The sequence below is a fragment of the Pipra filicauda genome, unplaced genomic scaffold (assembly GCF_003945595.2).
Source record: "Pipra filicauda isolate LSUMZ 115617 unplaced genomic scaffold, ASM394559v2 scaffold299_size895176_pilon, whole genome shotgun sequence".
Classification (NCBI taxonomy): Eukaryota; Metazoa; Chordata; class Aves; order Passeriformes; family Pipridae; genus Pipra; species Pipra filicauda.
Genome location: NW_024104419.1, coordinates 553,558 through 577,135, shown reverse-complemented (window position 1 = coordinate 577,135; position 23,578 = coordinate 553,558). Strand labels below are relative to the sequence as shown.

Sequence of the window (23,578 nt, the reverse complement as noted above, 5' to 3'; positions counted from 1 at the left end):
TGCAGCACACATGTATTTGCTAAGCAGGAAAAAAAACATCAAAAAAACCCCTTACTGCACCATTCCCAGTCGATGGGGCCAGTTCAGCCCCATTTGCCTCTTTCTGACCTTTGCTATCAACGCTCCTCCCAGCAGATAATTACCCACATGCTGTTTTTTTTTTTACCCTGTAATTTCCTCTAATCTCAAATAAATGCTCTAATTGACCTCTGTCCTCCCAGTGTACATGACACATTGAGCAGGGCTGTGCCCACAAAAGACTATTAGAAAGCACTGTCTGTTCACACTGGGGCCATCCCTGTTGTGGATGCTTTGAACCAGAAGTCAGACCTCAAATATGTGATGCTGTGAATCATCATCCAGGCAAAATAGATATTTTTCAGGTGGCTGCTAAAGAAAGCCTGCGATGTGGAAGTGAAATGGTCCATGTGAGCCAGAGCCCACCTCGCCCAGAAGCAGTTTCACAAACAGTTGCTAATTTGCACACTGAACCATTTTGTGCACACCCAGGAGGCTTTTAACCAAATTCAGCGCTTTAAAGGAGCTTGGAATGTTTTCCCCTTTTGGAAATCACAAATTTTAATGCCAAGAATACCTGCTGCTTATTCCTGCTGCTCCATCCCACAGGTTCCTGGAAGCCCTGAGCGGTGCTTGGCAGCTAACACTTGCTTTCCCCTGCCAGTCACTATTTTCTAAAGAATATTTTTGCCACTTAGCTGTGGTTAATGGGCTTTGTACCGTATGGATGCAGTCAGGGCATCCCTGAAAGGTGGTACTTAATAAAAGAGAACATGTTGATGAACTTTCCTCCCCAGCCAAGCCCTGGGCTTTTCCCACGGGCTCTGCTGCAGTGCACATACCCAAATGACCTTGGGATTTAAGCTGAAAAACTACTGTTTTCTCAATGCCTACTTGGCTTTGGGGCAGAAATTCCATCACTGCTCTCATGGCAAAGGCTGGTGACAAGGGAGGCTGGTGACATTCCCCAGTGGAGCAGTGAGCCTGTAGCATGTCCTACATTCACTAAGCAGTGCCAGCACAGGTTGCAGCCCCTGCTTTCAGGGCTTTTTGCTCCCCTGGGCTGTTTGATGTCACCTGGCTGGGTGGCAGTGTGACAGCACAGGGCTGGAGGAGCCCCCAGCCTTCCCCATCCCCAAAAGCAAGGCTCCAGCATAGCTAATCCCCTGCTGCCATCTTCCACAAACAATGTCCCTCTGGAGTAAACACAGCTGGGGAAGGAGAAGAGGGAACTTTATTTTGCAGCCATTTGTGGTAGTGTTCCTGCCTACAACCCCAAGTGCTTTCTCTGCTTACGCACCAGAGCAAGTAATAATAGTATTTTTCATTGATATAGTGATTTTCATCTCTAGGACTCTCTGCAGACCTGGCCTGTGGTCTGGGGATGGCCTCACCTGGGCAGCTGAACTCCAGTCATACAGAACAGAACTGTGCTCCTTGTCTCTGCAGAGATTTTGGAAATATCACCTGCCTGCTCAGCGCCTTCCAGGGAGCTTGGGTTTCATCTCACTCGGGGCTGCAGAAGGGCCCAAGGGATGTTCCTCAAGGCTTACTCTAGGAAGTGGTTCCACCTGATGGACTTGCCTTTAGCTAGATGGGGATTTCAGGAGTGGAGTGACTGAAAGCTCTGCTCTCTCCAGTATCAGAGAAGCCCTGCTCAAAAGGGAGGAGCAGGCAGGACTTCTCCGGAACTCCCCTTCTCTGGAGATATTCAAAACCAACCTGGACACAACCCTATGTAACCTGCTCCAGGTGAACCTGCTTTAGCAGATCTCCAGAGGTTCCTTCCCAACCATTCTGTAATTCTGTGGCTTTCTGGCTCACTGTCCTCAGTGACTGGGCTGCCATGTGCATCACCTATGGGAGAGGAGGGCAGGAGGCAGAGGAGCAGTGTAAAACATGGCCAGGTCACTAAAAATAAGAAGTGAAAAGCTGAGCGCGAGTTTGCAGGAACTGAAAGCAGGTGTAGGATGGACTGAGAGCCACGGGACAAAACAACTGAGTCACAGAGCAGCAGGTCTGAGAGCAGGAAAGGTTAAAACAAATATTGTTGAATTAGGTTAAGGCTGCAATCAAAGCTGGAGATTGCATTCTGGTTCTACACACTGAGCTGTCGTTCTATCCTGTTCTAATTTCTGTCAGTGTTATTGTTGGAGGAGCAGCTCCACTCGGGCTCTGAGCTCCTGAAGGAAACATCAGTGGGACTTCAGGAAGGGTGGGTTTTGATTAAACGTTAGAGAGAAATTACGGTCTTAAGCTCCGCCAGGGGAGGTTTAGGTTGGATATTAGGAAGGAAAATTTTTTACAGAGAGAGCAATCAGACATCGGAGCGGGCTGCCCAGGGAGGGGGTGGATTCTCCCTGGAGGTTTTTCAGATGAGACTGGATGTGGCACGGCAGTTTTGGATCAAGGGTTGGACTCGATGACCTCGGAGATCTTTTCCAAGCTGGCTGATGCTGTGATTCTACGACTCTACGAATTCTCCCCTGCGAGCGCGGCGAGGCACCGGGGCTGCCCAAAAGATGCCCCCACACACCCCTGGGAAGCGTCCGAGCCCAGGCTGGACGGGGGACTTGGAGCAACCCAAGCGGGAAGGTTAGGTGTTCCCTTCCACCAGGGCAAGGGGGGGGGGGGTGTGTGGAAGGGGATGATCTTTAAGGGTCCGATGCCATCGCCCCGTGCCTGCCCCGGGCTTTGCGGGGCGGGGCCGGCGGGGGCCGGGCGAGCGCGGCCGGCGGGGCGGGGGCGGCGGAGCGGGAGCGGCGGCGGGCACAGAACGGCAGCGGGGAGCGGCAGCGGGATCATGGAGCGGGCACCGGGAGTCTTCGGGGGACCCAAGGTGAGCTGTAGGCAGGGCTCGGGAACGGGCACGCACCGGGAGCAGCGGGGTTTGGGAGCGGGGTGAATGCTCCGGGGCGCGGCGGCTCAGCCCCCCCCGGGGCACAGCACCTCTGCCCACGGGGCACGGACGTGCCCCGTGGGCAGAGGTGCTGTGTCCCGGGGGGGCTGAGTTGCTGTGCCCCGGGGTGCTGCAGCCGCGTGGGAATTGGGGCACGGCCGGGACGCGGCGGCTGATGGGCGGGGATTTGCCCGGCGGTGTCACCCGGCGCTGCCGTGGGGTCCCCCCGCACATCCCCGGAGCGGTGCGCGGGTGTCCAGGGGCTCCATCCCGGCTCTGCCGGTGCTCGGGATGCGCAAGTGGGATGGGGCCGCGGGGGGAGGGATAAGCCCTGAAGAGTCGCAGGACGTGCCGAGATGGAAGGGACCCAGAAGGGTTGTTGAGTCCCACTGTTGAGTCCCTGCACAGGACCATCCCCGGGAGTCACACCCTGTGCCCCAGAGGATCATCCAAACGCTGCCTGAGCTCTGGCAGCCTTGGGGCTGTGCCTACTGCCCTGGGGAGCCTGGTCAGTGCCCACCCACCCTCTGGGGGAAGAACCTTTTCCTGAGATCCAACCTGACCCTGCCCTGACACAGCTCCCTGGGGTCCTGTCCCTGGTCCCCCCAGAGCAGAGCTCAGGGCCTGCCCCTCCTCTTCCCCTCCCGAGGAAGTTGTAACTGCAGTGAGGTCTCCCCTCAGTCTCCTCTTCTCCAGCTGAACACACCAAGTGCCCCCCCAACCCTTGCCGTGGTCTACTAAACTAAATGTTTTCTCTTGGCTTTTTCATTTTGTTCTGGGGTTTTTTTGTTTTTTGGGTGGTTTTGTTTTGGTAGTTTTGTGTTTTGTTTTGGTTTGGCTTTTTTGTCTCTTAAACATTTAGTTCAGTTTGTGTTTTGTTTTGTTTTGTTTTTTTTTGTCTCTCAAACATTTAGTTCAGTTTTGCCTCAGGTGCCTGTGACACGACCTTGGTGGCTGCTGTCAGAGGGTGCTCCAGTCTTTTGCTCTTGCCATGCCTTGTATAGGTGCATCTCAAGTAGGATCATGTGGTAATGTTTATTATTCAGATTAGAAAACAGTTGAGGAGGAAGAAGATGAAACAGCTGTGGTTAGCAGTAGTCCTGTATCTGATGGTAGATCACTGCAGGATGGTTCTGCTCCCAGGCTGTGGTCCCAGTAAGCTGCTGTACAGGGAGCAGGTCTCCTCTGCCTGGCTGCCACGTTGGGCTCTTGGTGGTAAGTGAGGGGTCAGGGCAGAGGAACCAAGAAAAGTGATGTGAGGCTTGTGGTGGTCCTGCTCTGGGAGAACCTGAGTGGTGGCAACACTGTGTGGCTTTCCCAAAGAAGATTGTCTCTGAAAACCCAACAGAGTTGGTTTTTTCTGCTGCTGTTTGCATCCCCTACCACTCCCAAACCATCTATCTCTCAGTTTGAGTTTGCACCAGGAAAGTCTTGCATAGTTGGAAAGGTCTGTGTGCACAGGTCTGATTCATGTTTCGCTCCATCAAAATCTTCCCTCTCAGGGAAGTTGATTCATGCAGTAGCAGGCAAACCTTGATACCAAAATCCAGGGAGTGCTGACAGCTGCTAATGGTTAAAGCCTTTTTAAGGCTGCTTCAGTTTTGGGAGGTGGTGGCCTTTCATCAGGTCCACTGAGAACAAAGGCTGTTGGTTCACCCCAGTGATTTTAAACTTTCAGATGAGAGAAGCAACTTAAGTTCTTCTTTCACTTGTGATTCTTCCTACTTTTCCACTGCGTGGGAGAGTGGAATGCCAAAGAGAAAGACCTAGGAAAATCTGCAGGGTTTGACTGCTAAGATCAGGCTTCTGTTGCCCGGCTGCTGGTAATTATGAGACTGGTTTTCCTGAGTCAGGCAGTCCCTTTCAGTCCTTTGAACCTGCTAAGTCAGGCTTGGGGAAAAAAAAATGAGCCTGAAGTCAGTTAATGAGCCCTATTCATTCCCCTGGACCCTCTGCTATTGGGAACGATCAGTTTTGTGTTTTAGAGATGTTTCTGGTGACTGGAGCGGCTTCGAACCCCGGCTGAACCTGGGGCCGGGGCTGCCTCTGTGTTTTTCAGGAGCTCTCTGAGTCCCAGTGACTGAGGTGGATGAACAGGGAGCTTCCAGGGCTGCTGGGGGACAACTTTGAACCCTGCTTATCATAGGCCATAAAAGAGCAGAACAGACTGACGTTCCTTGGACACCAACCATCAGGCTCCCCCCGTTCTGCTGCACAACCAGAGCAGACCCTGTCCTTGCTCACTGCTGGCTCCTCTCCCTTCAGGCCAGCCCCAGCTCGAGGGCTTCAGGACCCATGGCTCTCTTCTCCTGCATCTCCCATATGTCTTGAGCTGTGTTGTGGGAACAGGAGTTTCTGGAGTCAGGCTCTGGTGCTGGATGCTGGTTTGGAACATGGGCATCGGGTCACACTGGGCAGGTGTTCCTGCGAGACACACCGTGTGTGTCATGGTGCTTTGGGGCCTGTCCCTATCCGAAGGGAGGCAGTTGTCTCTGACACAACCTTCGTACCCAGGAGCTGAGAAGGGTGGCCAGAGCTGGCTGGAGCTGTGCATGTCCCATCAGTGCTGAGGAGATGGCACTAAAGGTGCTCGCACTGGCTGTGCCCAGGGAGTTTGGGTCTCCTCCCCTGCTCCCTGTAACACTTCAGCGTCTGCTGAGCTGATACTACAGGGATTTGCCTTGGGAGCAAAACTTCAAAGCTAAAAATTAAAAACAAATTAAATTTACAAAGGTGATCCTTATTGTGGGGACTGCAAATGCACAACAGTGTGTTCAGGGTGATGTTGTCTTTGGCTAAACCACTTCTTCAGTACAGCCTGACCCCTGACTCTTGGCACAGGTGCTGCTGAGGCTGCATTGAGCTCAGGCATACCTTACACAGTGGTACCTTGTGTGCTCAGCATTTAATAGTGGGATACAGGGATGCTCTTGGATAAACTTCCTGCATCCACTTGTCAGCCATGATGGCAGTGAGAGGTTGGCTTGGTGCTGCACAGAGTGCAAGGGCTCTGTTTATTGCTCCAGCCGGGGGTGGGTGTGAGATCCATGGTGGGTTGGCGAGGACATGGCCCTGTCACCCCATGGGATGTCACCTGTGATGACACACAGCCACCATCACCTGTTAACGTCACCACGAGTCTTGTACTGAGATCAGTGAAGGTTGAGAAGTTGGTGCTGGGAGGATGGTACCAAAGGCTTCCCAGCACAGGAGTAACCTCCTCTTCCTCAGCCACCAAACCTGTGTATTATCATGTCAGTGCTTGTCTGGAAAGCATGGATGTGCTTTGCAGCCCAGCAGTCTGTCCTGTGGGTCTTGCAAGTCTCCCACGTTTCTCTTTCAAAGACTCAAGCCTTAAAGCATGTGGCAGATTCATCTCCCAGGTGCATTTGTGGGTGTTGCCAGGTTTGAGGACAATACTGTGCCCCTTCCACTTCACATCCCTCTTGAGCCATTCGCACCTCTTGCTCCTAAATGAGTGTTCGTGGTGATCTTGGGATGAGGATGACTTTGCTCCTGACAGCACACTTCCATAAAACCAGTATTTGGGAAACAGTTCATTCTTTTTTGCAGTGATTGGCATTTGTCTTATCTCTTGTTCAGCTTTGCTCTCCATTAATATTTGCCTGCCACACTTATCTAATAATTGACAAATTACAGCTATAATTACCCTGTTTTTCAGCTATTGAGATTAATAGAATGAATTTAAATTATCAGCTTTTAATGGCCTGATAAGTAATCCTGGGCAAAATCACTGTTTAGGGTTTTAAAACGATGCCACTTTACCAGCTGCAGTTGGTGTTAATTTTACTGTGGTGTTAGGACTGACTTTGGTCGTTGTAGGTATTTTAAGAAAGACCCTAGAACTATCTCATACAGAAAATCCTTCAAGTACCTTAGCTTGGATGGCTCTTTTAATGCCATATAATAGGCAAACTGAGCAGTTAACTGCTCTGCCATGGTCTGCTGAGCAAACTCTAATAGAGAAATTGTATTGGGTTTACTGTGGCTGAAAATACTTTGAATGTTTAGTTAACTTTTTCCTCCTAATTTCACTAAATTGAAAATAATCAGACTTGATCTTGGAATGGAACATACTTGTTTGAGTACCTAATTTTGTGTTTGAATTTATTTTGAAGCTTATTAAGTCTCAAAGAAAACATTACAATATCGCCAGAGAAGTCACGCCAGAGCCCTTAAAACTTCTCCTTTTTAAAATCTGAACCAACTTGCTGATATCTGCACCAGTGAGTCACGTGCCCTGGTTGAGCTGAAACTTTTTTTGCATAAAAATGGAAAGCGCTGGGTTTGCTCTGATGGCCTTGCTGGGGGCTGTCTGTGCTGAGGACGCACAATTTACAGCCAGTTACATCTTTTGAACTCACCCCTCTGGCTTTCAACAGCTCTTTAGTGAAACTAAAGGTTTTATTGAGTTGCACTCTGGGTTTTTGATGGGCTGGCTGGAGATCAGTGGAGATGCAGAAGGACACAAGTGTGGCTGCACAGAGTTGGTCTTGATGGTCCTCACTGCAACTGGGGGACGAGCAAAGCTCCTGCCCCAGGAAAGCGTTGGAGCGCTCTGCTGCTTTCTTGTTCTTCATCAGAACAAGTGTTGCCACATCCTGTGAGAAGGGAAGGCATCAACCTGGTCGAGTGGGTGGCAACCCTGCCCATGGCAGGGGAGTTGGAGCTAAATGATCTTTAAGTTCCTTTCCAACCCAAACCTTTCTCTGATTTTATGATCAGTGGTCCTGGAATGGTTGGAGGCTCTTCTGCAGTGCTGGTGCAGCACTGGTCCTGGACCAGTGTTGAGATCCCCATTTAATTTGTGTGCACAAGCTTCTGCTCCAAATAAGCCGGAGGGTTTGGGGTGAGTGACCACGTGCCCGTGGAGCTCTGTGTGCCAAGGAGCAGAGCCCTGGAAAAGGCACTGGGCTCCTGCATCCATCATTATTTCTGCTTGCTCAGGCATCATCTCCTGGAGCCACAGTTCAGAGAAAACTCTTTCATCTCTCTCTGGGCGCTTTCCTTGGCTTCAGGCAAGGTCATGTCACCCACTTGTGTCTGGAAAAGTCTTGTGCTTTGTTTACCCAAAACAAACACTCAGGAAGAGAGCTGAAATGTAATCTGCAGCAAGCAGCCTCCCACGGACCTGGAGGCCTGGGGGTTTGCCAGCAAGGCGCCCTGGGGAGATGAGCAGCTGGGTTGTGCCTCTGCTGATTGCATCCTTATCTAGAGCCTTTTAGGCACACCTTTCCATCTTCTCTTGAGTGTCCTTTGGCCATCTAAATAGCATAGATTGCTTCTCAGCTGCAGAAAAGGACGCCCTGAAGCACTGATCTTGGGGAAACCCAAAACTTTTTGAGTTGAACAGCATTGAGCTGCCTTAGTTTAGATTCCTCCAGACCCAAAGAAATGCTGGCAGGGGAGGAAGAGCCTGTTGCTGGTGTTGGAGAGGAACCTTGCTGCTTTACAAGGGTCTCACCTGCAGGAGTGGCAGGAGGAGGTGACTTGCATGGACAAAGGACACCACAGAATCTGCATTCTCGTTGATGGGAATGTCACATTGGGATGTTCTTGCAGGAACACTTGAGAAGTGTTTGGAGTGAGAAGACCTCAATAGGTTCAGGTTGCTTGGTTTTTAAATCCAGTGTGAGCAAGTTTCAAGCCTGTAAGTTTTATCCATCAGAAAGGGCTGTCACAAGGGCTGTTGGATATCTCAAGGAGTGGAGCTTGCCTGGTTTTGAAATAGGAGTTGGAGCTCAAGAGTGGAAAGCATGCCAGGCGTCCACATCTGGCGATGCAGATCAGTCCATGGTGTGTTATTTTATCTGCTGCTCTGCAGGACGTTTAGTCCTCATAAGCAGGATTGTGTAACTCGAGGTGGGGGGAAAAAGCAGGTTTTTCCCTTTTCCAGTCTTCCTCCCTGTAGATTCAGATCGTATCTTAAGGGTAGGAGAAGTGACAGGGATATCTTTTTACAGCCTGCTCACGGTGGTGTCTGTGGGCATGTTCGTGACATGGGCCAGCTGATTGCAACAGTGCAGGATCAGCAGCTCGAGCTGTCCTGAGCCTGGCACCAGTGCACGTGGAGGGGCATGTCCTGTGGGGGTGGGCTGGCCCCCAGCCCTGCCCCTGCCCAGCAGTGAGGGCCCTGTGCAGCAGCAGTGGTGGGTGACAGCCCTGGCCGTGGGTCGGGGGTCTCTGCCTGCACGGCAGGGCTGCAGGGCAGGGTGGCACGGGAGCGAGCTCGTGGGCATCAGTGCGTGGGCACTGCCAGCCCTGTGCCAGGAGCTCACATCACCTGCTCTTGGATGCTCCTGAGGATCCAAAAGGATCCAGGGGAGGTGGACAGTCCTGCCTTGCCCTGCTGGCAGGGACCGCTTACTCGTTTTTCCTCCCAGCTCCTCGTAGTTATTGTTTGATACATACCCTGGTGCCAGAGGGTTTGTGGGTTTTAATTAGTAACCCTGGGTGGTTTAATTATCCATGCAAATATCCAGTCCTCTTCTGAATCCTACTCGATTCTTACCCTGCATCTATGCAGTAGAATGTGCACGATGTTACAACTAACAACTTTGGGTATCAAGTTGCTGCTCTACAGCTTGATTAAAAAAATAAAATTAAACATGCATTTTGTAGGCTATGCTGTTACTTAAAAGAAAACAATGCTGGAAAGATGAATATCTAGCTGAAACATTTTACAGCTAATATTTTCCTTCCCAGTTTGACTTCCAAATTACATCTGTCATGTTCCTCCAAAAGCCCCAGCTGGCTAATGGAAAAAACTTACTTTTGTTTTTCTGGGGCTCTTTCTTAAAAATCCAGTGTTTCAGCAATAATCAGGAAACAGGGTTTCACAGTGAAAAGACCCGAGTTACTGTCCCATTTTTAATGAGTAAAAATTTAAGTGTTTTATTTTGAAACCAGCTTGGTAGCTCTGTGGGACAACTTGTTATTATTTTTTACAGCACCTTGTACCATGGGACCGACCTCTTGTGTAGGATTAGAGATCCTGTAAGCTCTGATAATACCAAGTAATTAACAACTCATCAGGAGCTGATTCTTGGAAGTGAATTCAAAGTTTTTGTAATGACTCTTAGCAAATTAATTGATGTTTGGCTGCCTGTGACTTCAAGGAGGAGTAAGCTGGAAAGCAAAGGTGTTTGGGGTTTGCTTTTTTCACTCTTCCCAAACTCTGAGCCATGCAAGCTAAATAAGGATAGGGCAGTTCCTGAAAATTACTGGAAACAGAATAATTTTCTAAAGACTCATTAAATATGTGAGCTGCAGCAGCTATAAGAAAATACTTAGTATTTAGATGTTGAAAAATAAACTTTATAATGATTATATTTTAAAAATGTTTCTGTGCTTCCTTGTCACGATTTTGTCCCTGTATTGGCTGCATTTATACCCATGTGAGTGCCAGCTACTTATCTCTGAACTTTTGCTGCAGCTCTAAGAATATCTGACCCATTTTTCTTATTGCAGGTTGAGCTTCACGTCCACCTGGATGGAGCCATTAGACCAGAGACAATCTTGTACTTTGGCAGGTGAGCTGTGGGGTGAGGAAAGCTCTGGGAGCTGCAGTTCCAAAGCATCATCCCTTCTGCTTGTCCAGGTCTGCGACAGAAGAGCTCCTGCAGGCAGCAAACCTGGCTGGTGCTGGTGCTGTCTCTGCCCAGACGGGTCTCTGGCTGCACAGCGTGGTGACACTGAGCACATCCTAAAGGGCAGTGGGGCTGCACAGTGTGGTGACACTGAGCACATCCTAAAGGGCAGTGGGGCTGCACAGTGTGGTGACACTGAGCACATCCTAAAGGGCAGTGGGGCTGCACAGTGTGGTGACACTGAGCACAGCCCAAAGGACAGTGGGGCTGCACAGTGTGGTGACACTGAGCACATCCCAAAGGACAGTGGGGCTGCACAGGTAGCAGGAGCATGAGCAAGGTGGTCATGGGTTTGTGAGCCGGGCAAGCCAAGAGGAACCACCATGAGAAAAGCCCCGAAGGTGTCTCATAAACAGCTGCCTGCCTTCGAAGTGTGGCTGGGACACAGCAGAGCAGCTGTATTCTGATTCCTTTTTCCATGTTCCTAATTGCAAAAGCAAGTGAAATGACAGCAGGTGGGAGCGTTGTCTTGGTGGTGGTGGTGCCATTCCATGGTTTGGGAGGAAAAACCCACCCTGCCCTGCTGCCTTTGAACCCCGGGCTGTCTGCCTGGTGTCAGCAGTCACGCTCACGTGTGTGGGTGACCCCAGGGAGCTCTTGGCAGTGGCTTGGAGAGAGGTTGTTTCCTTGACAGAGCCCACGTGCATCTTCTCCCTTCAGTGTAGACTGTGTGGGAAGCACTGGGTGAATGATTAACTGGTGTGAGGACCTGGCTCCACACTTGCAGGAAAAATAAACAAGATTTCTTCCAGCTGTCACTGATACCCTCAGATCAAGAAGGTTGTGAGCTTAAGGATTTCAGGGAATGGCTCTCAGGCACAACTCTGGTACTTTGGGGAGGAAATCAGTTCTGAGGAGCATGGGAAGTGGTTCTGGCATCCTGTGAGCCCAGCAGGCTCCAAGGCAGTACAGTTCTAGGGGGAATATTCTTTCTACAGTAGCTTTTTCTGCAGGGCATGGCCATACCTTTTGCAGTGTAGTCAGAGCAAGGAGGGTGGATCAGAGCTGTCCATCCCATTCGCTGCAGGATGTTGGCCCTGAGCTGAGTCAGGGTTCCTGCTGGTGGGCTGCAGGGATGGAATACAGGTCCAAATGGACAGATGAGTTGGTGGTGACTCCCTGGGACTCTGCTGGGTCCCTCTGCTAGAAAAAGGAAAATGCCAGTGGAGGGCTGTGGGACCCCTGAAGCCCAGGAGGCCCTGGCTGTCTGGGGATCCTGTGCCAGGATCCTTGCTTAGGGCAGAAACCTTCATTGCCTGAGTGTGTGCCGAGTTCCCTCTTATTTTTAAACAGCCCTGGCATCCCCCAGAGCTGCCAGCCCTCGGGTGGAGCAAGGCCATGCTATTCGTGAGCTCTAAAACTTGCACTCGCACAAAAAAAGCAGTGGGGCAGTGCAGGAGGTTGTAGGGGACTGACTGCCTTAATAACCTCACCCTGGGCACAGAAGGCTGCTTGTGGTCTATTTTTAAAGGTAAATAGCTGGAAATAAATTTGCCAGGTGGTGGCATAATATAACCCCGAGCTGCTGGGATGCACAAGGTCCCTTGGGCAGTGCACTGCTGAACTGGGCTGTTTTTAGAAACTTTGTCTCCAGTTCTGTCACGTCTGGGTCAGGGTTTGCATCCCCCCTGCCCAGCCAGAGGGTTTAGAGCCATGGCAGATCCCTCATGGGACTGGGTGTCCCCAGGAAAGCTGCCCTGTCCGAGGTGGGATGGTTTGAGTGGTGCTGCCCATGGCTGGAGGTGGCTCTGGGCAGGACACCGAGGTGCTGGTGGGCACGAGCACCTTCCCTGGAGCAGCTTTGCCTCAGGAAGGATCCCACCTACCAGCAGGGTTGGATGGGGCAGCAGCAGCTCCCAGAGCCACACTGGCGTGATCCACCAGACCTCCTCATCCAGAGACCTGACTCCAGGGCAGATCATCCCAAAGCACTGCTGCTGCTGCCTGTGCAGAGGCAATCCTTCGGGAAGCACAGGAAAATGTCAGGGAAGGGGCTTTGCTGTAGGAAACTTTCCCTGGGCAGGTGGAGGGAGGTGCATGCCGGTTCCTAGGGCAGACACTGATGTGTCAGTGCCATGGAAAGGGCAAGGCAGGGAGGAAAACCAATGCCCTGGCAACGATTAGTGTTCCCTGCTGAGTGCCAGCAACTTAATCTGTGCAGATTGCATGTGAGGGCTGAGCGTGGGGCTGGTTTCCTTCCTGGCCGAGGGGGGAAGGAGCAGTGTTTACTGAGCCCAGGAGCAGGGTCCTTTGGACTGTGTCCCTGCATGGCTCCCTGGAATGGTTGCTGGCATGGGGACAATAAAGCTGTCTGTGGTGTTTTGTCTCTATTAGCAGAGATCCACCAATTAGCTGTAATTCATTGTGGCAGAAAAGAGGATTAAAAACAAATGTCTGGTTATTCCAAATTTATGTTGGCTCGTGCAGGGTACCAGAGTGTGGGGGTGGCAAAGCCTGCCCAGGAAGCCTTCAGCACCCTTGGCTGGCAGCCTGGCTGTTGCCCCACTGCCCTGGGGACACCTTCCCCCACACAGTACTCCAGCTGCTCCAGGGAAAAATGGCCTCTCCCCTCTTGGAAGTACTTAAATGGGCTTTAGCATCGCTATCCCTTTGGTGAGAGCAGTTGTTGCCATTTGGTCCTGCATGGAAGGTGTCCCTGTCAGAGAAGATGCCACCACAGTGCTGGACTCAGGAACCAGCTCACTCACAGGAACTGAACCCCTGAGCCACGACACTTCTGCCTGCATGATCCCAGGCCCTGGAGCATCCCCTCGATTTTTTCAAACCTTTGAGCCTGCATAAGTGGATATTGACTTTTCTAAAGAATTTTGGCAATTCCTAGGACTAGGAGGTGCCAAGAAATAATCCAGAGCCCCTTTAGATGAACTCCTTCTTAAGCTTAAAATGTTGCCCTGGCTGTGTTCCTGCAGGGTCAGTCTGGGCTTGCATTTCGGTTTGTTTGTGCTTTGCCTGTGTTTTGGATTGCCTTCCTCCCCGCTGAGATTCAGGGCAGCATCCACGAGGAGATTTTGGAAGGACAGCATGTGCTGTGTGTCTCTGTGAAGGAGCAGTGGTTGATGCTGCCAGCTTGAGATGTGATCGCTGTGTACCAAGAATGTGATACCTTCCTTCCCTGTCAGTGACACGTGCCTTCATTTCCAGAAAAAGAGGGATCCCTCTCCCCGGCAACACTGTTGAGGAGCTCCTGAAGTACGTCAGCTATGACACACCGCTGACACTTCCCCAATTTCTAGAGAAATTTAATTACTACATGCCTGCTATTGCGTAAGTACCCCGCTTTTTGCTTCTCCCCCCTCAACCCTTGGCAGCATCCCTTGGCTCAGCCCTGGAGGTTCCCTGTGTGCCCTGAGGGCGAGCAGTCCCAGTGATGGGTGGCCCTGCTGTCCCTGCAGGGGTGACCGTGAGGCAGTGAGGAGAATCGCCTACGAGTTCGTGGAGACAAAGGCAAAGGAAGGAATCGCCTACGTGGAGGTCCGGTACAGCCCTCACCTCCTGGCCAACTCTGGCGTGGATCCCATCCCCTGGGGACAAGCTGAGTGAGTGATCCTGCTGTGGCAGGGAGCTGCTGGGTGGCCAGCTGGGCATGGAGAAGGCATGGCCCACTCTGGACAGCAGCTGTGTGTCCAAAGCCTGCTGTAACCAAAGCTCCTCTCTCCCCCCATGCAGTGAGCACCAGCATGCTTCCACCTCTCCTTCCCACCTGTAGGGTTTTTCATCTTGAATATCGCTGTGTGCTGCTGTGTTTTAATGTCCCTTGCTCTGGGCACCGGATTCTGCATGTGCAGGGCAACTGTGCTCAACCTTCTGACTGGAGCTGTTCTCTGTGCGAGGCAAGGCAGCCTTCACATGTGGACTGCCTGCAAAATGGGAATTTGAGCTGGCAGAGATGGTGGGTGGCACTGGAGGGGGCTGGTGATCCGATCCCTTCCTTGCATGTCATCCCCTCTGTGATGTGTGCCTCTTATTAAATCAGTGCTGGGCTCTGTGGCCCCTCCAAAGTGTGCTGTGGTGGGCATTGAGCCCCATGCTTGCCCCTGCCTGGCTGCAGGCAGTCGTGTGCCCTAATGAGATGCTCTGGCAAAGAGGGGGTTCCTCTGGGCAGGATTTGCCCCTGGTTCCCTGAGGCATTTCTAGATCTTACTGTCATCTTCACGTGCTTTTGTGGTAAATGTGGGCATGGCATGGGTGTAAAAGGTGCTCATAAGTTCTGGGTGGTCTCATCGGGTGCCTCTGGATGTTGAGGCGAGTGGAGCCCCAGGCAGCCTCCCTGGCTGGTGTCTGCCCTCTTGCTGATGGCTTTTCTTCCCTGCAGGGGAGACCTCACTCCAGATGAAGTCGTTCAGCTCGTAAATCAGGGACTACAGGATGGAGAGAGGGATTTCCACATCAAAGCCAGGTCTATTCTATGCTGCATGCGCCATATGCCAAGTAATGTATTGCAGCTCCCCTGCTGCCCTGCTCCCCTTCCCTGGCGCGTGGCGGGGGGTGATGGCCCCTGGGTTTGGGTCCCTGCACAAATGTGGGGAAAGCCCCTGGTCCCTGGGTCTGATGCAGGACCAGACAGTGCTGAGGAGGAGTTCTTCCTTGGTGGGGGTCCTCTGCTCCCTTCGCTGGGGGGAAAAGGTCTGCTGGATGGGAGAGGGGGGGTCTGTGGGTGCAACCAGTATGTGAAACGTCTTGCTCGTCTGTCCTGTGCCTGGGGAGCTGTGATCTCTGCTCCCTGCCCTGGGGAACTGTGATCTCTGCTCCCTGCCCAAAGGCCAGAGCACCCCTTGGGCCAGTCAAAGCCATTGGCACAGGGAGCACTTGCATCTGCCGTGCTGTCTGGTGGGTCTGAGAGCAAATGGTCGTGGAAGGAGATCTCACACTTCCCTGCTCATGGTCCTGCTGCTACAGCAGCATGTGCTCCTTCCTTAGCCGGGATCACGGGGCAGCCAGAGAATCAATCCACTGGCTGCAGTCAGTCTCTGCTGGATTAAGCTGAAAACACAAGTCAAATATACTTAACACAAATACATAAAACGTTTTTTTTAAAAAATCAGCAGCTCTGAACTTGGTCAGTAACAGGTGCTGTGACCCAGAATAGGAAGGAAGGCTGATTTCCAGCATTTCAGTGGGCTGCTGAGTTCTGTGAGGACATTCCTCCAGGGAAGAATGCAGTCAGAGAGAGGCTGTGTGACAGCAGCTGTTTTATGTGAAGACTTTTCTCTGAGTATCTTCATATCTCACATCAGTTTCATATAGGCTTAATAGGGTAGATGGTGGAAAGATATTTCCTAATGAGTACTTGGTTAATTTGTGTCTAGAAATGTGAAAAATAACATTCTTTGGAACCGGGAGATTGGAGAGCTGGGGTTTTTTTCCTGCCTGCACAGCCAACCGCAAACGAGACTTTGAAAACTTGACCCTGTCATTTCTGGTTTCTAGGGAGAAAACGTTTTTCTTTGTAGAAACTGGAAAGCTGTAAGGCACAGTCACCCTGATCTGCAGTGTGCCAGCACACGAGTGGTAACGGCAGGAGGTGGCAGGAGCATCTGAGGGCACGTGCAGCTGCAGGAGGGATTGCTTGTGCAGGCAACAGAGCTGGCATTCTCATACCTGTGTGCCAGGGCACCAGCTCTGTTACCCAGAGCCAGGAATGTGCTTGGTAAAGAGTCTTTAGTGCTACGTTCAGGATATGCTGCATATCACCTGTGATATTAATCACAATGAACTGTTGAGAGAAAGGCAGAGATGCCAGCCAGAACTAGCTTGTATTAAACTTGTTGATAAAATAGTGGCTCTAACCCATTGAGTTGGGAACTGATGAAAACAAAAAGATGAGATTGCACACATCATCTTATGTATTCTTATGATTTGGGGATTGTATGTACACAGCAGGTGCCTGTTAATTATTAACACTACTGTTTATCTCTGTTTCTTGGCCTTTCTGCTAAGGTTAAGTGCTATGTGAGCTGGTAGATGCATGTCCTTTAGCAGAGGTTATCTATCCTGATCAGAGAGAGCTCTGAAGTAATTGTCAGCCACTTGTTACTCTCTCACTGATGTCAAATAGATAAAAGTTCAGCTCCTTCCCACCAGGAGTAGAATCCATCATCTTGCCCCGGGGAAGTCGAGGATGCCCTATAACAGGGCATGGCTGACTGTTATACAGGGCCCCCCAGAGATCCCTCTCAGCCCAAAATCCTCCTTAACACGACACATCCAACAGATGCCCAGCCTGGGATGGGGTGAAAGCTCAGGAGTGAGTTGAGGGAGTTCTCTAAAGCACCCTGTTACAGCCTCAGGGCAGTGCAGTTCATCTTACCTTGAGCCAAACACTGTTTGGAGGGGATTTTTTTATTATTTTTTTTCTCTTCCTCAAAGTGAACAGAAGAACATGATAAGAGCAGTTTTATAGCTGGTGAATGCATTTGGTTTCCCTTTCCTTGATGACAGACCGATCAGTTGACAGCTTTTATTGGCCTGAAGACGACAGGCTTTTCTAGGAGTTTCTTTTTGGAGCATCAAAAATTTTAGGAAAGACCAAAGAAAACAGCTCTAGCCGTCTAGTCATAGGACCAGGATTTGTTCATTAAAATGCTTCCTCCTGAATGCTGGTGCTGTCTTTTCCAGGCTGGTCTCCAGAGGTGGTGGAGCTCTGCAAGAAGTATCGAAACGACTCTGTGGTGGCCGTTGACCTGGCTGGGGATGAGACCCTGAAGGTGGAGAATGACTCTGAGCATAAGAAGGCTTATGAGGTTTGTGGAATTGAGCTTCTTAAAAGAAATTACAAGGAAAATACATATTGAGGGGACGTGTGTGAAGGGACAAGCAGCACGTTTTCCCAACTGCAGACGGCTGGGACAACTTAGAAATGCGTTGCAGCTATTAAAAACATTCAGATAAATAGCAGAAGTGTTTGTTTATATTTCCTAAATGATTAATGGCAGGCATCACTGCTTAAACATGGCCTTAGAGCTGAGGCTTGGCACGCTACCCTGTAGCACTGAGCATGACACAAGTGACTTGGAGCCCAGATCATCCCCCACCCCGCTGCTGTCAGCCCCTGGGGCTCAGTGGAACCATGGCCAAGGGTGGAAGAGACTGGCCTTTCCAGTCTGCCAGGAATCACCCGAGGAGCTGAGAGGAAGCTGCACATTTGAAGGGCTTTTATCTGATCATCTCAAATACAAACACTGTAATAGCCTCAGGAGCCTGATCCCAGACTCTTACTAGACCTCAGCCTTTGCAAAGGTTCTGAGGGAAAGTCTCGTTCCTCTTTGCTGGTGGGAATTTGGGGTTGTTAGTCCCCTCCATCAGTGGGGGAGGAGGTTGTGCACCCCCACTGGCAAAAAAGACAGTGGTTTGTAAGCAGTGCTCAGGTCTGAAAGCATGTGCTGGGTAAACAGAGTGATTATAAACCAAGATGCAGGCACAGGGTTTTATGAACAGATGGGCTGGTGTGTCTTCTCCTCCCTGCTGTGCCAGCAGTGCCCAGGTCCAGCCTTCTCCATCCAAAGGGTGTATCTTGTCTCTGTGCCAGGGGCTCGCTCAGGCTCTGAGATGCTGAAGCAAACCCCACTCCCATCTGTATTAAGCAACTGAAAAAACCCTCCTGAGTGCAGAGCCCTGAAGGACTGTCTGAGGAGCGGCTGCTGCGGGATGGGGCTTGCAGCCTGCCTGCTGCTGCCAGCTGGGTGGCCCTTCTCCAGCAAGCCAGGAGCCAGGCTTCCCTCGAGGCTGCATGGCTTCCCAAAGCCCAGGTGGCCTCTGGGCCACCCTGGCAAAGGATTTTTCGGGTTGGTCATGGAACTGCACCGAAAGCTGCACCCGCAGGGTCCTCTCGGCTGGGCTGCCTCCACCCCAGCCCCTTACAGGAGGGAGGTGCTCAGTGTCAGAGCTTTTCTTCATCTCTGCCCTGGGGGGAGCTTCTAAATTCCCACACGTGGCTGCAGCTGACCAAAAATGTAGAAGTTCCACAGGCTGGAACTGCTGCAAGGTTCGTGCAGAAGGACAGGTGGGTGGAGGAAGGAAAGCTTGGAGCTTGCTGCTGTATGGAGAAGAGGCACCCAAAAAAGCTCACCCAAAAAAGCCCTTGAGGAGCCTGGCTGGGCTCCAGCAGAAGGTACCAGGAATTCTCAGTGTCTCTGTTTGTGGCTCTTCTCTTGCAGCCCTTGGAGTGCGGAGCCTGTGACCTGTGGGCTCTTGGCACAGAGCCCTGTTGCTTGCTGTGCCACCCCAGGGGTTTGCTGTCCTTGCTGTGGGTAATGGGACAGGAACATGTTCTCCCTTGTTTTGCAGGAAGCTGAGAGGTGTGGGATTCATCGCACTGTCCATGCTGGGGAGGCTGGCCCTGCTGCCATGGTCAAGGAGGTACGAGGAGTTCCCGAGTCAGGGCAGGGAGAGGGGCAGGGCTGGGAAGGGCCCTGCATCCCCTGCAGCAGGGAGAGAGGTGTCCCAGCCCTCTCTGTAGCCACAGCACAGCAAACACTGGGGACATGGCAGTGGCTGGAAAGGGCCGTCCCAGAGCAGGGGCAGTGGTGGGGGCTGTCCCTGCAGTGGGACAGGGGTCTCAGGGCAGGCAGGAGCCGAGCTGGTGCTCGAAGGCTGTGAGTGGTTTTCCTGTGCTCTCTTTAGGCAGTTCATGTCCTGAAGGCCGAGCGTGTTGGCCATGGATACCATGTCCTGGAGGACCCTGAGCTCTACAAGGAGCTGCTGAGAACAAAGATGCATTTTGAGGTAAGGACATGTGGTGGGAGCGTGACAGCTGCTGTCTGAGTGGAAAACCAGCCCTTGTTTGGGCTGTGCTACAGCCAGGGGCACGACCTGACAGCCGAGTGCTGACCACACGTGTGGTAACATTGCACTGAACTCAGCTGCCCAGCAGAAATGGTGGGGACACCTGTCTGTTTACTGGAACCTGTTGCAAGGAGCAGCAGTGCACACAGCAGCTTGTGGGAGGCTCGTAGCAGGAAGAATGGGTTCTGGTGTGGCCAAGGATAAATTCACTAGTTTATATACCTCAAGTCTACAGGCTCCTCCTTCCACAAATCAGGCTGCTGTACCAGAGCAAGTCTGGTTAGAGGGTGGAAATGCCTGAGAGTTACTGTGCATGTGCAGATTTCCTTGGCTTTTCCCCAGAATGGTCATATCCAGCTAATAGATGGAATATTTGTGTATATACTTAATGGCAATGGTTTCCTAACTGTGGTTGGCACATCATTCATGACTGACTGGCCATGGGAAACATCCCACTGGCTCCTGCTGCTGCCATGTGGGTTGTGGACTCTTTGCATCCGTGTCCTGGGATGTGCACTGGTCCATCACAGTAGCACTGAGGGGCAGCTGTGAACAAAGCTCTAAGCCTGTATCTGGCTCTACCAGTGTGCTGAGCTATCTGTGTCCACAGCTGGGGTTCAGATCTGCATGCTTGATTCTGCTTTTCATGCTTAACTCCCCCAAACAGGTCTGCCCTTGGTCCAGTTATCTCACTGGAGCATGTTCTCCGGACTTCACCAAACACCCCGTAATACAGTAAGACTTCTCAATTATATGCAATCTTAAATAACCAGGATTTGGGTTGCTTTACTATTTTACAAAGCTAAGGCCCATCTAATTATGTAGGACAACGTGGCACATCCTTGTCCTTTGGCACGGGGGGAGCTGGTGCAGCTGGAGGGGTGCAGGGGTCCCTTGGGTTGGCTGTCCTGTCCCTCCTGCTCTGAGCTGTGGGGCATGAGGTGCTGCACCCCAGCCACTACTGGCAGGTCAGTGCAGAGCTCTGGGGACAGAAGCCACGCTCCATGTCTGTCTCCAGCAGTTCCAGCTACAGGGACAGCCCCGAGGTCTTTGCTTTTACTGCATTTCCCCCTGAGAACTGCACAGTGTCACATCCAGTGCTTTACCCACCACTTCAACCCCATTTCCTTACAGATTTAAGAAGGATCGTGCCAACTATTCTCTAAACACGGATGACCCCCTCATCTTTAACTCCACCATTGACAAGGATTATGGCATAGTCAAGGAACACATGGGCTTCACCGAAGAGGAGTTCAAGAGAGTTGTGAGTCAGCCCTGACTGGGTGCTCTGATGCTGTCCTGGTGCAGCCCAGAACAACCTGCTGGTTTTTCTTTATGAGCTGAAGAATTTTTAATGGAAATCAGAAAGTGCTGCCCTGGCCTTGTAAGCAGGAGGCTGAGAGGGTGCTCTTCATGTCTGACGTGTTTTAATGTCTCCCTTGTGTTCCCCCTCTTCTTCCCCAGAACATCAATGCAGCCCAGTCCAGCTTCTTACCTGAGAAGGAAAAGCAGGAGCTGCTCAACAAGCTGCATGAAGCCTATGGGATGATCCCCAACTCATCGTGACCTGTCCCTGTGAGCCAGCGTGGAGCAGGGCCCTTCTTCCTGTGCTGACTCCTCTGTGCCCGTGGGAGCTGGGGAGGAGGTGCCCAGGGTCGGTCTCTATTCCTGGCAGCCCTGTGTTAACCCTTACAATGCTCATCAGAATCAGACTATCTCATTCACCCACCTCTACCCCACAAACTCCCAAATGGATATCCAGCTTCCTATCCTGCTGCTGTGCAAGCAGACTGGATCTGCCTGCTGGCCTGACTCCCTTCTCCATCTGTCAGTGTTTCTGTACTGCAAATGCAAACAGAAGAACCTCCCCTGCTTTTCCCCCCCCCCCCACTCTTTCCCTGTTTTTCCTGTCCTGTCCCACTGACCTGCCTGGCCCTTGTCTGCAGTGCTGAAATAACCACCTTTAACTCTGACTGTGGCCTGGGTTAATCTTCACCCTTGCAGGGAAGAGGTGTGTTAGTGCTGGCAGGGAGTGAGCAGGTGTTTCAGACACAGAGGCTTTATTCCTGTCCCTGTGGGTAGGAGGGTTTGGTCACAGCTCTATTTACACAGGGTTAGTCTTGTACTAACAAGACTGGAACAAGAACAAGCTGGAAGCTGGTGCCCCTACCTATACACAGGTCTGAAGGGCATTTAAAACAAAATACATTTTCTTTGGCATCCTTTCTTGGACAGGAGCTGTGTTAGGCCACTCCAGTGCTCATAGCTGGCCATGACCATGCTCGCACATGCATAGGAAGTTGAAACATAATTTTACCACTTTGGGCCAAAATCTGCCTTCTGGGACTTTTCCCAGTTTTGTACTCATCCTGGAGAATTCCTGTGAACTGCAGTTTGATCTTCCTCTATCTTTGTTTAGGGCTTGGAGAAGCCATGGTCGATTGGCTGGTTTAACAGTTCTGCCCCCTTCCTGATTTGACATAATCATTAGGCACTGCTAAGGCTGAAAAAGTAAATTAATTAGGGCCCAGTGTTGACTTGGATCCCACCTGATTGCTTCTCTCACTCAGCTACAACACTGGCTCCAAGTCGGATCTTCGGTTTGGTGGAGAATTTATACAGAAAAATTCACTGAATATTCCTAAGTGATTTGGTGCATAATAGTGTTTTTACTCAATAAGCAATACAGCTGTGCATCCAGAGAAGAGACCATCATTTTCTGACGTGAGTGTGTCGTGTGCTTTAGCATCCCAGGTGTCTGCCAAGATGCTTACTCCAAAGATACTGTACCAAAAAGTTGCCTTTGACAAGGGGCCGTGGTCACCATTACCATGGACAGACCACGGACCGGTCCAGCCTCATCCAGCAGGAACAGTGTGCTGGGAGTATTTCCATTCTTTCTGGGCTTCCATATTGGTCTTCTGAGTAACATACTCATCTCTGAAGTATGTGGTGCATATATACACATAGATAGATGAATAAGAGAGAGTGATTTTCTTACTTTTATAAAGCAAAAAATAAAGCATCCCTTTTAGGAACATGATTGCGGTAAGAAACAGGCCTTTTTTTGGGTAATTTCTCTCCAAAAATTCTTTCTAAAGAAGAGTTTCTTGTTTGGATTCTGGACAGTTGATTGTTAATCCTCTTTAATAAAATAACAGATTTATATTAAAGGTAAATCCTTTTGCCTTTCTGTTCAAGGGTGACTGTTAGGAACTGCGGCCCCTGCTCTTCAACACGTGCCCTGGTACCCCTGCTAGACCACAAGGGTCCACTGGTAGGTGTGAGGGGGGCTTTGGCAGCCTGATTCCTGCCTTCTCCTGTTGCCAGGTTGGAGCACCTTGACAGTCAGAAGGAAGCCTGCTCCCTTGCCAGCCAGCCAAGTTGGATTTATGGATGCAGGTTGTTCCAACCTCCCGTGTCCTTTCCCTTCAGTAATCAAAGGGATGTGTAACCCCTGCTAGAAGCAGCAGCGCCATCACTGTGTGCTCTCACTTTTTCTGGTGTGTATCAAAAGTAGTTCACAGGTTTTTTCCCCTGTCTCCTGGGTTTTGCACTGGTGGCTGATGCTCAGAGCCAGAGAAGAGGGACAGCCTGGGCTGCACCATCGGGGGACGAAGGGGAGTGTTTGCCAAAAGACTCTGGATCGCTCAGTGCTTGGTTAGAGCTTCGGGAGGTCTGGCATGCCACATGTTCAACTGAAATGGAGGGCTCGGAGCATCCATGTGCTCAGCAGCTTTGCAGGTGGGGATGTGGCTGGATTAAGGCAGTGCCCTTGGTCTTCCAGCACAGTCAGTGACAGCAGCTGACCTGGCTGCCACTTGCAAGGGGAACCCGATGCCTGTCTGCTGTCCCTTGAGAGTAGCTGGCCCACAGGTCCCTACTCCTCTGCCTAAATATAATTCTGGAACAGATATTTTCTGACTGAGGAGAGCTAAGGTTAGCTCCCATTTGACTGCTGGAGGTCTTGGGTGGTGCATGGTCCCTCCACGCCGCCTTTCAGCTCTGTGTGTGTGTGCCAGCATGAGCCAAAAATATCACTCTGCTCCTTGGTGAGGAGAGCTGGAAATGGGGCTTAAAGACACAACTATGCAGTCAGCCAAGCCCAGGAGCTACCTGCCGTTTTGCCCCTGGGCATGGGAAATGGGAGCAGGCTCTTGGCTGCTGTCCTGGCTGGGCTCTGCAATCC

At 51.3% G+C, this 23,578-nt stretch overlaps 1 protein-coding gene across 1 annotated transcript; it reads left to right on the top strand.

Moving 5' to 3' along the window:
• The first annotated feature begins 2,821 nt into the window (after window positions 1-2,821).
• ADA (adenosine deaminase) lies at window positions 2,822-22,562 on the top strand. Its single transcript, XM_027745932.2, has 11 exons — window positions 2,822-2,857; window positions 10,409-10,470; window positions 13,750-13,872; window positions 14,001-14,144; window positions 14,921-15,036; window positions 17,224-17,348; window positions 18,892-18,963; window positions 19,228-19,329; window positions 20,057-20,124; window positions 20,524-20,653; window positions 20,854-22,562. The coding sequence occupies exons 1-11, from the start codon at window positions 2,822-2,824 to the stop codon at window positions 20,953-20,955; spliced, it is 1,080 nt and encodes a 359-aa protein (XP_027601733.1). The 3' UTR covers window positions 20,956-22,562.
• The last annotated feature ends 1,016 nt before the right edge of the window (window positions 22,563-23,578 follow it).

Bases quoted from the DNA above. Each gene is read 5' to 3' on its own strand.
- ADA (XM_027745932.2), top strand. From the start codon at position 2,822: ATGGAGCGGGCACCGGGAGTCTTCGGGGGACCCAAG. The intron at 14,145-14,920 runs GTGAGTGATCCT...TCTTCCCTGCAG, and splicing joins ATCCCCTGGGGACAAGCTGA to GGGAGACCTCACTCCAGATG. The intron at 19,330-20,056 runs GTAAGGACATGT...TCCCCCAAACAG, and splicing joins GAACAAAGATGCATTTTGAG to GTCTGCCCTTGGTCCAGTTA.